We start from the raw sequence: 12,815 nt of genomic DNA, 5'->3' as shown, positions 1-12,815 counted from the left end.
GCCGCCATTTTAGGGGGGAGCAAAGGGGTAAGGACTCGGGGTCCCGAGAGCGGCGGCGGCCGCCGCGGGAGAGGGACGGGGAGAGCAGCGGCGCTGCCGCAGCGCCACCCGCTGGGCTGTGGCGGCCATGGCAGCGGCTTGGGCGCCGCTTGCCCAGGTGTGTCCCGCGCCAGCCACGCAACAAGTGTCACCCGCGGTAAACGGGTCTTCAGACGGTAAACACGTCTGAAGCACTGGTTTAACCCCCTTTCCCGGGGGAAGTCACAACACGTGCCCGTCGCCTTTTGGAAGCATCATAACTGCACCCCGAAGTGATTTTCTGCAGGAGGTYGGCTCACATGTTGTGAAAACCTTGGGGAACACACAGGCTGCAAGTAGCTTGTCTGTGGTAATTTTTGCGGCTGGACGTATTTTCTTACCCCCATATATGCAGTTTGGCTCATTTTTTTACCATGCTTTGACTCCATCTCTTGCCTCCCTCAGAAGGGAGAGGGACAAAACACCTCAGGCCAAAATTTGCTTTCATATGATATGTAGAAACCCTGGCTAGAACATTTCTCCCAGCCCCCAGTTTTTCAGTTTTGACTCTTTCCTGAAAATTCCCTTCATCAGTAGCCAGCCGAGGGCTCTAATGTCTCCTCACACTTGTCCTCCTGCTAGCACCGCTGCTGCCCATTTGGTGCCATCCCTTCCCAGCAGCATATAAGGCAGAGCGAGGAGCCCACGGCCTTCCTCCAGCCATGACCAAACCCACTGACCACCACTCAATGSCTTATGAAGCTCACCTGAGCAAGGCTGTTTGCAACAATGAGTGAACCCGGCTGGGTGAAGGCACAAGAAAATAGTACTTTTTCATGTAGATGGTGTGCAAGGCATAGCCTGTCTTGGACTCACTAAAAATTCCCTAAAAAGTTAGTCCCATCAATCTGGTTATCCTTAGCACAAGTACTAAACCCCACAGTGTCACTTTTGTAGGAGAATTTATTAGATTAGAGCCAATATTTTCTGCCATGACAACTTTGTGACAGAGGSATGCCCATGTGCGATGGATCTGGTGGATGTGCAGTGCTTAGGAAAGACCAAAGAGTTGGTGCAGAACGCTATTAAGCACAAGTTCCTAGATATGCTACAGGTTAATTTCAGCAAATGTCTATGTATTATGGATAATAACCATTTAGAAATCTGCTTGGCACATGCAAGAAATATAGACACATAAGAAATATGCATAAATACATACAGAAATCAGCTTTCATTCCCAAACAACCCAAAGGTGTAACAGACCTAACAGAGCTACAAGTAGGACTATACGTGTGAGGTGATACAGCAAACCTTTCAAGTTCAAGCTGGTGTGAATAAATACAACAATTCCATACACCAGATTTCCAGATAAATGATTTTACTTCTACCTATTTTTTATCTTATTGTAGGAAACACAAAGTTCCCTGTTTCCCATGTCAAGTGTATGAAGCCGGACACATGCGAACAGTCCACAGTTCCACTTCCCTTCACCACCCTTCCCTTTTCCTTTCCACCTTTCCCTTTTTAAACAWAAGAAGTAGCTCTGCTCTTCTCTTTCTGGCCAGTGCCTTTTTGCAGTCCGTAATGTTTCTGCAACATGCTAGGCAATAATTCAACTTCACAGTAGTAYAGAGAATGACTATTCTTCACTCCCTGTATGCCACAAAAAGGGGAAAAATGTTCACATACTGTTTTAGATATGTATGACATGCAGTGCATCTTCCGGCAGGGCTGCATACCCTGCAGGATACTGTTTTTCTTATAATGCCRGATGTTTGACGTCTATTTTGTATTGCAGGTAGTCTAGCAGGGTATATTTGAACCTATAAAGTGGTTTAGGGGATTCTGTTTGCTCTTTGAGGAAGGGAGCATGGGAGACCGAGAAGAAAACACCCTCTCTAATCTCCTAAACCTGCAGAGACATAAAGCCTATCCAAGCAATATCTGAAATCAGTCACAAAGGCCTGTAAAAGTTAAAGACAAACAGCCCACCGCAGCCTAAGCTGTAGCTTATAAASTAGCATGTTTCTCTGTTAAACTACAGCAAATAGTTGCTCATGCCATAGAGGCTTTTCCTTACAAATGCATCAAACAGTAGGAACAACAGGAAACCACCTTGCCCTTTCTTGTTCACAGCATTTGCTTTCTTCCTCCTGTTCTCCCATGTGTAAGCAGAAGAATTAATTAGGAACAGCACAGGTTAGTCATGATGACACTTACTGTGGTTCCCAGTGAATATTCATGTACAGTGGATATTCAAAACCTGACACGAGCGGCCYGCAGTGCGTTTGAAGAACAGGTCCCTGGCTGGTGGTGGAGCCCTCCAAGACCACTAGCTGTAGCAGCAATACCGTGCACTCGCAGAGCGGCTGCTGCTTGTTTTCCGGCCTCTGTGAGCAGGCAAAAGCTAGGAAGGGCGAGAGAAAGACCTCSTATGAGGAAGAGGAGGAGCAGGAGCCCTTGGCAGTCAAGTAAAGGTAGCAAGCACCACACCTTGGCCTTTCTCTGCCCTATCTGAATCTAACATCTGCTCCCACCAACTTTCTTTCCTCTCTGTAGTGGGAGGATATATTTGTGCTCGTGTCCCTCATTCCTGTGGACATGCAGGGAAGGGGCTGTGGGCTGTCAGTCCAGCCCACATGCCGATGCTGAGCTGCTACCTTGACCTGCTTGGYTGGACAGGGCTGCTGAGGCGATGGCAGCTGTTTTCCAGGTCCTTGGCAAGTGTGTTTGTCTGGTGACGTCCCCACATACATGTGTGCAAGGAAAAGGCACCTACCGTCTCAGCCAGGAGCTGCATCAGGGAAGGGGAAGGCAGGCAAAGCTGTGGTGTCTTGGTGGGCAGCCAGGCTTGGTCCCTCACAGAGGGGCAGGTTGGACTGTAATCAGAACTGCAGGATCATTATGGTTGGAAAAGACCTTCAAGACAATATAGTCCAACCATAAGCACACCACTACCATAGCTGTCAAACCATGTATGTCCCTAAGTGCCTCATCTACRTGTTTCTTGAACACTGYCAGAGACRGTGACTCCAYCTCTTCCCCGGGCAGCCTGTTCCAATGCTTCACCACTCTTTCCACAGAGAAAATTTTCCTAATATCCAACATGAACCTCCTCTGGTGCAACTTCCTCTTGTCCTATCAGTACTTACTTTGGAGAAAAGACCGGCTCTCACCTTGCTACAGCCTCCTTTCAGGTRGTTGTGGGGAGCAGTAAGGTCTCTGCTGAGCCTCCTCCTCTTCAGACCAAACCACCCCAGCTTCCTCTGCCTCTCCTCGTAACATCTGCACTCCAGTCCCTTCACCAGCTTCGTTGCCCTTCTCTGGACGCACTGCAGCACCTCAATGTCCTTCTAGTAGTGAGGGGCCCACACTGAACACAGTGTTTGAGCTGCGGCCTCGTCAGCGCCCAGTACAGGGGCCCATCCCTTGGCCTCCCAGGTCCTCTTGGCTACACTGTTGCCCTGGGCCACCAGGGCACACTGCCGGCTTATGTGCAGCTGGCTGTTCACCAGCACCCCCAGTTCCTTTTCTGCTGGGCAGCTCTCCAGCCACTTTGCCCAAGCCTGTCAGTCTTTACCTGGTTATCCCTGCCGTGCTTGGGGCTGCATAATTGCTGCCACTGGGGGATGCTCTGCTATGGCGCACTCCATCCCACACTAGGCAAGTCCCTGTCCACCCTGATACACGTCATGCTGCAGCTGCTCGTGGGCTTGTGCGCTGCTTCTGCCGCAACCAAAAAGCTCCACAGCACTGCCCGAGAGCACCAGGTGCTTAGATAAAAGTTGCTTCTGCTCGTAGACCTATAGAGCCATTATGGTTGGAAAAGATCTCTGAGATCATCAGGTCCAACCGTAAGCCCTTCGACGCCCCATGGCTGCTAAACCATGTCCCTCGTCTACGTGTTTCTTGAACTCTGCCGGGGATGGTGATGGCTYCTGGTGTGAGCTGTGGACTGGCTTCTTACGGGTGTTGCAGCTTCTTGTCTTCTCCCCCTGCCCTGGATGCAGTAACTACTTGTGTGCCCATCAGGAGAGGGGCTGCAGACCAGCTCTGAAATGTCCCAAAGCCCTCTGTGGGTGCTGGTGTCACCATGGGCAGGCCGCTTGTGATGAAGCCTGCGGATGYTCATCCTGGTGGCTTCACTCAGACCAACGGAAATTCTCAGGATTTTATATTCCATTTCATCTCATTTGTTAGAAAGGGGTCCGAACTGGTCTGAGCTGACTGCTGGGCAGAGCGGTAACATTGTGGGTCTGACTCTGTCCCGCAAACAGGACAAAATTTCCCCTTCCCGCTTCCAAGCCACCTGCACAGCTCCCCTCGGCTCCCACTTTTCTTCATCTCTCTCCACAACATCCTCTGCTGTCTCCTCCTCCCAACTGGGTTCTTGCTTCTGCCTCGCATTTCCTGCCTGGTCTGGAGCRCGCTAGTTCCTGACTTTCCGATTCAGGTTTCCAGCTGTAGTATTTCCCTTCCTTCCGAGGAGAGGTGTAGAAATAAATYCTGTAGTGCACGCAGTGCATCACACTGCGATGACAAATGGGCTGGGGGCAGACTTCCTAAGTCTTGACACGCAATCAATTTATTTTTATAACTCTATCTCTCAAAAGGTAATTTTTCATGAAATTCATGGCTCCTGAGGAATCAGTGCATTTTTTTTTGATGGCGAATTCATTAGGCCACGAATCAATCTGCCTGCATGAAGATGCCTTTGGAGGCTTTGATCTCCCACTTCYGACCATGAATGATGCCTTCTATGAGACACGGCAGACCGGTAGTTTATGAGGAGCTGTGGTGTTTGCCCGAGGTCTCGCGATGTGTAGATTTGCATTGGGTGCCTGTTCTAGGGGGTAATCAAAAAAAACCCACTGGTGTCTGGCTCATTCCTAGGAGCAGAGAGTTGCTTCTGATGTTTACTTCAAACAGCCGTACACAGCGAGGGGAAACACCCATGTCTGGTCTGAGAGAGAGAGCAGGGATATGTCTAACACTTGATATGATTACTTTCTCAAGCCAAAGAACGTTTTTTTTCATTAACTACAGCCAACAGTGTGCACAAGGAGAACTGTTTTGCTTTTCAGGTAATCACTTCTGTGCAGATTTAAGAAATTAAGCCTATGCAGGGTATTAACTTAAAGTAAGCCTCATTGCCTCAGAGTGTCCAAGGGTTTTTTCAATCTCATCACTTTGCAACATCCTACCTTAAGCATAGAAAGCATAGAAAATATTTCCCTCAGAGYCCATCTCTTTATGGAAAGGGTCCTCACACTTTGTTTACTTATTTATTTCTGCTCTGATCAGGCTGTGGCGACATCRATGATGGCCACAATCACCCTCTTGACCGGCGCAGCGGGGCTGGTTTTTCCCTGCAGGTACTTCACTGCTGGTCAACAGCGCTATTTTACAGAGTGATTCTCTGAAAGGAGATAAATATGTTTTCTTCCACTGCTCCTTTTTTGTTGTTGTTGTTGTTGTTGTTGTTGTTGTTGTTGTTGTTGTTCAAACTGGTATGTCAAAATGGACAAAAGATGGTGCAGAATCATGGTGCATGTGACTCATGTTTATGTACAACTGTTGTGTATTTTCAGTGGACTGCTGCAATGGAACCACTTGCCAGTGGGTCTTGAACAGCCCATCTGCCTTCACTGTCTCTTTTTGCTTAAAGAAGGGAATGTGACATAGTGTTCTCCTTAATTTGGCCTATCTTGATGAGTAAATTGGCAGGAAACCTGTAAGGACCCAGCTGTAGATAGAAACGCTTGCAAGTGCAAGTGCTGGTGACAACATCCATGGTGACTGTCATGGGAACAATCTTATCATGCCTGAAGCAGCAGAGCATATTCCACAAGGTCACAATTACTTTATGGATTGGGAATAACCCCTAATAAATTGTCACAATTACTTTATGGATTGTGAATAGCCCCTAATAAATTAAGACCACGCTCACGCAAGTGTTTTTGTGACAATCGCAACCCCTGCTAGGTATAGGGTGGCAGGCACTATGGTTGCACTGTCAATGGCTCCGTTTGCTGTGGCTCCATCTCTGAGCAAGCAAGCAGCCCTTGTCTCCTGATTGCTTTTAAGTGAAATAATAAAAGAARTCAGATTATCAGAGCCTCTAGTATCCTCTTGCTAGGCATTTAGTGCCCACTGAGATGACTACCTGCTGGCATTAGACACAAGCACCTTTGTATTTCGTCCTCTACTCACTTGCAAAAGTCTAATTTTCTTTAGATTTTTTATGTTATCTGGATTTGGACTTTTTTTTTTTTTTAATGTAGCAATGAATTGAGGACTCCTTCCAGGGCATTTATGAAACTATAAACTGAAATGCAAATGGCCTCTGCCCCCAAATGCCTGCTGAGCTTAATAGAAGCCTGCAATTATTCGGAAATATTGCTCAGTTTTCATTCAGTTTTACTGAAAGTAAAAATCCTGCAGACAAACTTTGGCTGCCTGGAGTTACATCTTCGTGACTGATGTTATTATCGTATCTCCTGCCAGACCTGCTAGAGATTAGGCCATAACCTTAGCATATTAATGAATATATAAAACTTGAGTGCAGGAGGCCATAACGAAACACAGGCTAAATGCTCTCACGCTCAAACTTTAGCAAAGTCTAAAGGCAGCTTATGTCTAGTAGCGGAGTAAACCRTATCCTCCATGTAAATAAAGATGGCAGAATGTGATTCTATAAAAATAACTGCCATATGCCAGGAAAATTCTTAGATTACACTAAAAAAGGATGGAGRTCCATGACAATATTTTTGAAAATCCCATCCCTTAAATGTCAGCGTCTACATGTTCCAGGGCGCTGCCCATAGAAGTTTCTTGAAATCTGGGGCTGACACCAATAYGCACACTAAATCTTGTTGAATTCCACGGAGTTTCTCCACAGGAACTAACAATGCTGCTATGTATGATAATGCAACTGTGTGTTCTTGGTCTCCCAGGGAATTCTTCTAGCCARAACGCCACACCGTGTTGGAGTCCAGCATCTTGGACTGCACTCAGGGGACAGATGAGGATGTCGYCACCGCTCTTTGCTTTTGGGAGGTGCCTCCTGTGGTGGCACCACAAATACATCCCACATGGATGCCCACCATGGAACAAGAATCTCTCCGTGCTCAGTACTTAAACAGGAGGAMGCACAGGTTTAGAAAACAATTTTATTAGACAAATTATTTAGACAAATTATACACAGAAAGCTCTGCCACTTGTAACTGAGGCCTCCAAAAAGTGTTTCGTGTATCTGTATAATAGGCAACACATCAAAATAGGCCTATTTTAAATATTGTACATGGTTAACAGTTTGTTTATAGCTAAAATCACTGCAACATCTGGTATGTCCCTACATAGCTTGTTGGAAAGAAACTTTATTTATTCATTTATTTTCTGTTTTGCTCGGAGGTGTGGATGAGTTCATGAATGTTACAAGGGGAAGCAAGTCGTGCATGCTTTTAGACACTTCCTTCCCCGGAAACAAAATGGCCTTTTGCACGATAAGAATTTGTTCTGCCTTACACAGTAGACAAGATTTGAAGATTTAGTACAAAAAACAGTGACAGTACAAGATGCTCCCCCAGAACAGAATTAGCATCAAAATAGAATARATCTGAAGAATATACCTTTTAATTTATCCTAAAGCAAATCACAGAGGCTGATTCCTAGTAATCCTAGCCAAAGAATGAGTTAGGTTAAAATAAGTGCATGGTTGCGTTAAAAAAAGAAAACAAAAAAACAAACAAACAAACAAAAAAACCCAAAACGAAATCAAAGAACTTGCAGGATAAACCGCTTGCTTTCTACTGAAACGCAATTTTAGTTTTAAGGATTACAAATCGAAAGCTCTTCCTACGTTTCTAACAGGTAACAGTGTTACTTCACAAAGCAGGTGCCAAAGTGGGCACTGGTTTTGCTCTCACTGCTGTTCTCTCTTTTGCTCTATACAGTTGGCACTAATGTAAGAAACATGTAGCTCCTCTAAATCTAACTTAACGTGTAACGGGTTAAAATGAGCGCCTGTTCATATACATTTATTTTTTCCTTAGAGCAATATGTGATTGTAATTAAGGCCACATCAGTATTTCTCAAGGGCTTTCTTTTCCTCCACTAACACCATTATCGTATCGATCAGCTGTAATGATTTGGAAAACAATTTATTAACCTTTGTTCTGCATTTAAACTTCTCTAGAGCTAATATTAGTCGCTCATGAACATGGTAGACCTAAGAGTTTTCCATTCTTCTAATTAATTAAAATTATCACGGTTAGCCTTATACGATGCTCAGCAGCCAATGCTAAACCTAATCAAATGAGTTACATCGAGGTACAAACAATTAATTGTCCCGGATGTTCTAATAAAAAAGTATAAAATACGCTCTGTTGGCAAACAATGCAAGCCAGAATAACATTAAAGCAACCTGTCTTTTCTAAATGAAAAGACCCCCTGCGCTGTACATCCTTCCCGTATACAACACATCTTTACTAAAGCTTTATTAAATGAATTGCAATAGCAACGGCTGCCATTTTATAGCTATATATACATGTATATATATATACATACCTGCGTATATATGTATATATATATGTATAAGATACTAGTTTATTTAACACAACAGAGGCATTGCCATATGATACAGTTTACTGTACATAAGAAAAACTTTTAACACTGTACAATCACATAAAGGTCATATGCACTGTTGCAGTGCAAAAGTAGATTTAACTGTAGTCTTTACTGGCATAGTAATGGCTTTTTGTAATCCTACAAAATTGCATTCTCATATTACAGGGCCTGAATTGTCTTTTTAACTTCCTCTAGCTTTTCTTTTTTCTTTTTTTTTTAAATTCTTTTTGCCTTTTTTATTTATTTTTATTTATTTATTTTTTAACTGCAGGGTTTGCCTTTGGTCCACAGTTAAAAGGATGCACAGCAGTGGAGCGCTGACTGGATGCAGCAGAATAAATGCACAGGACTTAAGTTATTGCAATTACATTAAAAAAGGCAGTGGGGGAGGAGGAACAAATGCCCTTCTGCAAAGTAATCCTCATTTTTTTTTCCTTTTTTTTTTTTTATGCATTAATCACTACATGTTTGCTCTACTTAAATTATATGAAAAGCCTGAAGTAACAAAACCTAATGGGGGCGAGTAATAAGCCAAAGAATAAGTGATTCAAGTAGTAAAGAGAATAAAAGGAGATAGAGGAGGAGGAGGAGGAGGAGACCAGGCTGAGAGAGTAGATCRGAGGAGGAGGAGTTACTAATAATCCTCATTCTTTTCTTACAAACCAAACGTCAGAACAGAAAGAACAAAACAAAAAACCAAAAGAGGAAAACAGCAAAGGTTACATCCATGTTAGTCCCACAACATCACAGCTGCTCCTCGCGGAGGGAGTCCTAGAAAAGAGGCGCTGAGGGACCGCGGTGCGACACTCATATGGAGGTGCCTCGGTCCGGGTCGTTGCCCAGGTTGAGCCCCAGCGTCGGCGTGGGTTGGTAGGGGATGGACGACATGGTTTTGATGGGGCTCCTGAAGAAGCCGCCGTTGGGCGCCCTGTGCCTGAAAGGGCCAGTTCGGTGCTCGGGGACGCTGCCGAAGGAGAAGCCGGAGGCGGCTTTGGCGGACAGAGTGCGGCTCAGAGTCTGGATCTGCTCGGGTATGAAGGTGGTCGTGGTGATGTGAGTGTTTCTGAAGTCACTGATCTGCTCCAGCGCTTGGCGCGTGGGCAAAGTGTCAATGTCCAGCGGGGTCAAGTCGATCGACGAGGTGGAGAACTGCTTGTGGGGACTGTCGTCGTCCGTGCAGAGGCTGTTCACGCGCCTGTGCAGGTGCTCCAGGTCGATCTCCTTGTCGTCCTGGGGAGGGAGAAACACAACATGGGCCGCTCACGCCGGGCCGAGGCTGCTCGGCGCGACCGGAACCGCTCGATAACCACGCTGAGGAGCAGCCAAAGCTCCGCGGCCTGGCCGCACCCGGGGAACCTCAACACGAACAGCAAGGACCGTCCCCACGCCTGGCGCTGCACAGGCCCAAGCGAACCCAGGGCCTACCCTTAGTCCCCACCGGCCTTCCAACCCTGACGCTGAGCAGCGGACCTTGAAGGGCTCCCCGCAGCTTTGGGCTCTGAGCTAGGGGCCGGCTGGTTCCAATGAGCCATATCCGAGTAACACTAAAGGTGGCGTTGTGAAAATGAAGCATAATCGCACATGTCGGGTGGCGCCGGTTCTTACAAGCCGTAAGGCTGACTAAACCTGAGTGTCCCAACGGGGTCTCTAAGGGGTCAGATCGCCCTCTCCATCAGCACGATCTCTCTCAGGGTTTAAGGGCTAAAAAAGGTATCAGGTTAATTTTTGCCTTTGTGATATAAGCTGTAATTCAATAAAGCTGAGCTTCCAAACAAAAACCCAACCAGTGACTCATTTACATCATGCAAAAAGGAGCGCACCAGATACGTTTGAATTGCAGTGCCAAAAGAGGGATTCATTCTCCCCTTACCTACGGTGGAGCAATTCCATCCATCCTGATGGAATTAGTGCCGAGGGTGGGGTATTTACTTCAACACAACATCACTCCCTTCTTACCTCTGTCCTACATCTCTCCCCACAGAGAGCCCAGTTAAAGAGGCTGTTATAACCAAGAATTTAAATGCACAATTAAAAAAAAAAAATTGAAGAGGACAAAGTGCTGCGTGTCACCGTAAATCACCTGCGATGCACACATGTATTTCCACTGAACTGCAAAGCTTAATTCAGCACGGTGTTAAGTTTACGTGTATGAGGGATGTTCCTCTATTGAGCTAGGTGGTGCAGCTCAACCAGAACAAAAATCGGTTCCAACTACCCTTCCTAAAATTTACCTTAATCTGTTGAAACCTGCTGGCTCTTCCAGGCCGCTAGGAACAGCTCACCCTCCAGGACCGCATGGAGGGCAGTGGGTGACTGAGGGACTGGCCGCTTCCCGACTCCATTACCACAGTTCAGTGCCTGGCTGGATCCAGGACTCATGGAATTGGGGCAAAACTCCTTGCCTACCGCAGGAGYTTTATGGCCCTCCTTCGCCTACGGCTGAGCTCGAGCACTCCAAGATTCCCGTCGGGAGCAGACCGCAGGAGCGCGTCAACATAGCAAGGCCCACCACTGAATATTCGCACTGGTACTGCACCGAAAACAGAGCCCAGGWCAGGGGGGACCGGTTCCCCTGTGGGATTTCACCCTCTGTGGGCAAATGTGCTTCACAATGAGACAAACCGGAGGGAAAGGGCAGGGGAAGGGGCCACAACGAGACGCTCACGCTGGAAACCAACCTACCCAGAAGCTTTGGCTTTTAGGCTCGTCATGGGAGGAAAAAGAAATGCAGCGCTCATTGCTTTGACTTTGCTTTCTGTCTGCAGCTCATTCACACGTGGACACAGACATGGATGCACAGAGCAAGCACATGGGTGACACCAAACGCATTCATCAAACTCTCTCGCCTGCCAGCTTTGGGGCTGCAGGAGCCTYGGGACACACCGGGAATGCCAGGAATGACACAGAGGCTCTGCTAGCGCGGGCGTCGTGAGCATGTCTGCAAGGGACGGTCCTCGTTCCTTTTCCTGCTGCTCTTGGGCAGTCTGGAGAACCTCAACAGCTCTTTGCAATTCAAAATGCCAATAAGGGAACGAGTAGAACTTCATTACCTCTGACAGTTGTGTCAGAGACTCCTCACCCGTCCCTGACAGAGATGCGTTTGGGGCTAGGGTCAGACCAGCCGGTACAGATAAGCGGTGACGCTCTCCCATGCTTAGCCCACACCCCAAGCTCCACCCAAGTGATACACCAAAACGAGACCCACTCACAGTAAGATTGTGCATATCTCCATTATATGATCTTTCCTCTTCTCTCTTGTGGGATCAGTAGTGAAATATGCAGCAGTTTTCACATTTAAATTATCATCAGGCTTCAGAGTCAACATCCCATTGAGATTATTGGGGCAGTTCATACTCCTCTCAGAGCTAGCGTTTAAGGCTGTCTGCGGACCCGGGCAGACATCATGGAATGGGTAACTTCTGGTACGCGACCCAAACGGTATCTTCGCAACCATTAGACAACTGTTTTTCAGTACACAAGCTTGCATTCTGGAGCACAAGACGGCAGCCACCAGGAAAAGGGGCTGGCTTGCTGGCCCACAAACCGGCCCCATCTGACCCCCGAGTCTGGACTAGTGGCCTGGAAGAGCCAATGGATTTCATGGAAGCTAAAATGAATTTTAAGAGAGTTAGTCACGATGGATCTCTTTGCTGAATGACCCCCCACAGCCAGGGGAGCGGGGGGCATTCAGCACATATGTCCACGTCAAACTCAGTTTTGAGCCAAGCTTTTCCATCGAGCTTCGAGATACAAATTTAAAAGCTAAGCTAATGAATGTGCGACAAAGATCAAGGAGGTCAAATTATACCACTTGTGTAAGGTATACATTTTAATTTATGTGTGCTTAAATTTTTAAATACGTAATTTTATCATTATAGAAAATGTCTGAGTTGACTTTTTTTCCTTCTGTTATTTAATCTTTCTGTTTTGCATCAGATAAATATGAATTTCTGAACATTGGTGTAAACACGTCTAGCAAATTTTAGTTTTTTTTTTTTTTTTAAGAAAATAATTTTCCATTTCAATCTATATGGTTCCCATTCCTGAGAAAACCAATTTAAAGACTAAAGATGCTTTTTGCTTTTAATAATGGTCCAGTCCAGATCTTTAACTAAAAAAAAAAAAAAAAGAGAAAACCAATTTAAAGACTAAAGATGCTTTTTGCTTTT

At 46.1% G+C, this 12,815-nt stretch overlaps 1 protein-coding gene across 1 annotated transcript in view; it reads right to left on the bottom strand.

The window, feature by feature from the left end:
• Window positions 1–7,460: 7,460 nt before the first annotated feature.
• Window positions 7,461–12,815, bottom strand: part of GRID2 (glutamate ionotropic receptor delta type subunit 2) — a 535,376-nt gene continuing 530,021 nt past the window's right edge. The window contains exon 16 of the mRNA XM_026041440.1: window positions 7,461–9,876. Coding sequence (XP_025897225.1) covers window positions 9,454–9,876 — 423 coding nt within the window. The 3' untranslated portion in view covers window positions 7,461–9,453. The remainder of the gene's footprint in view (window positions 9,877–12,815) is intronic.

Source organism: Nothoprocta perdicaria, unplaced genomic scaffold, assembly GCF_003342845.1.
Source record: "Nothoprocta perdicaria isolate Ctin4 unplaced genomic scaffold, notPer1 scaffold_285, whole genome shotgun sequence".
NCBI lineage: Eukaryota > Metazoa > Chordata > Aves > Tinamiformes > Tinamidae > Nothoprocta > Nothoprocta perdicaria.
Note: the sequence above shows the minus strand (reverse complement) of the source record. Positions and strands in the feature narration are given on the sequence as shown.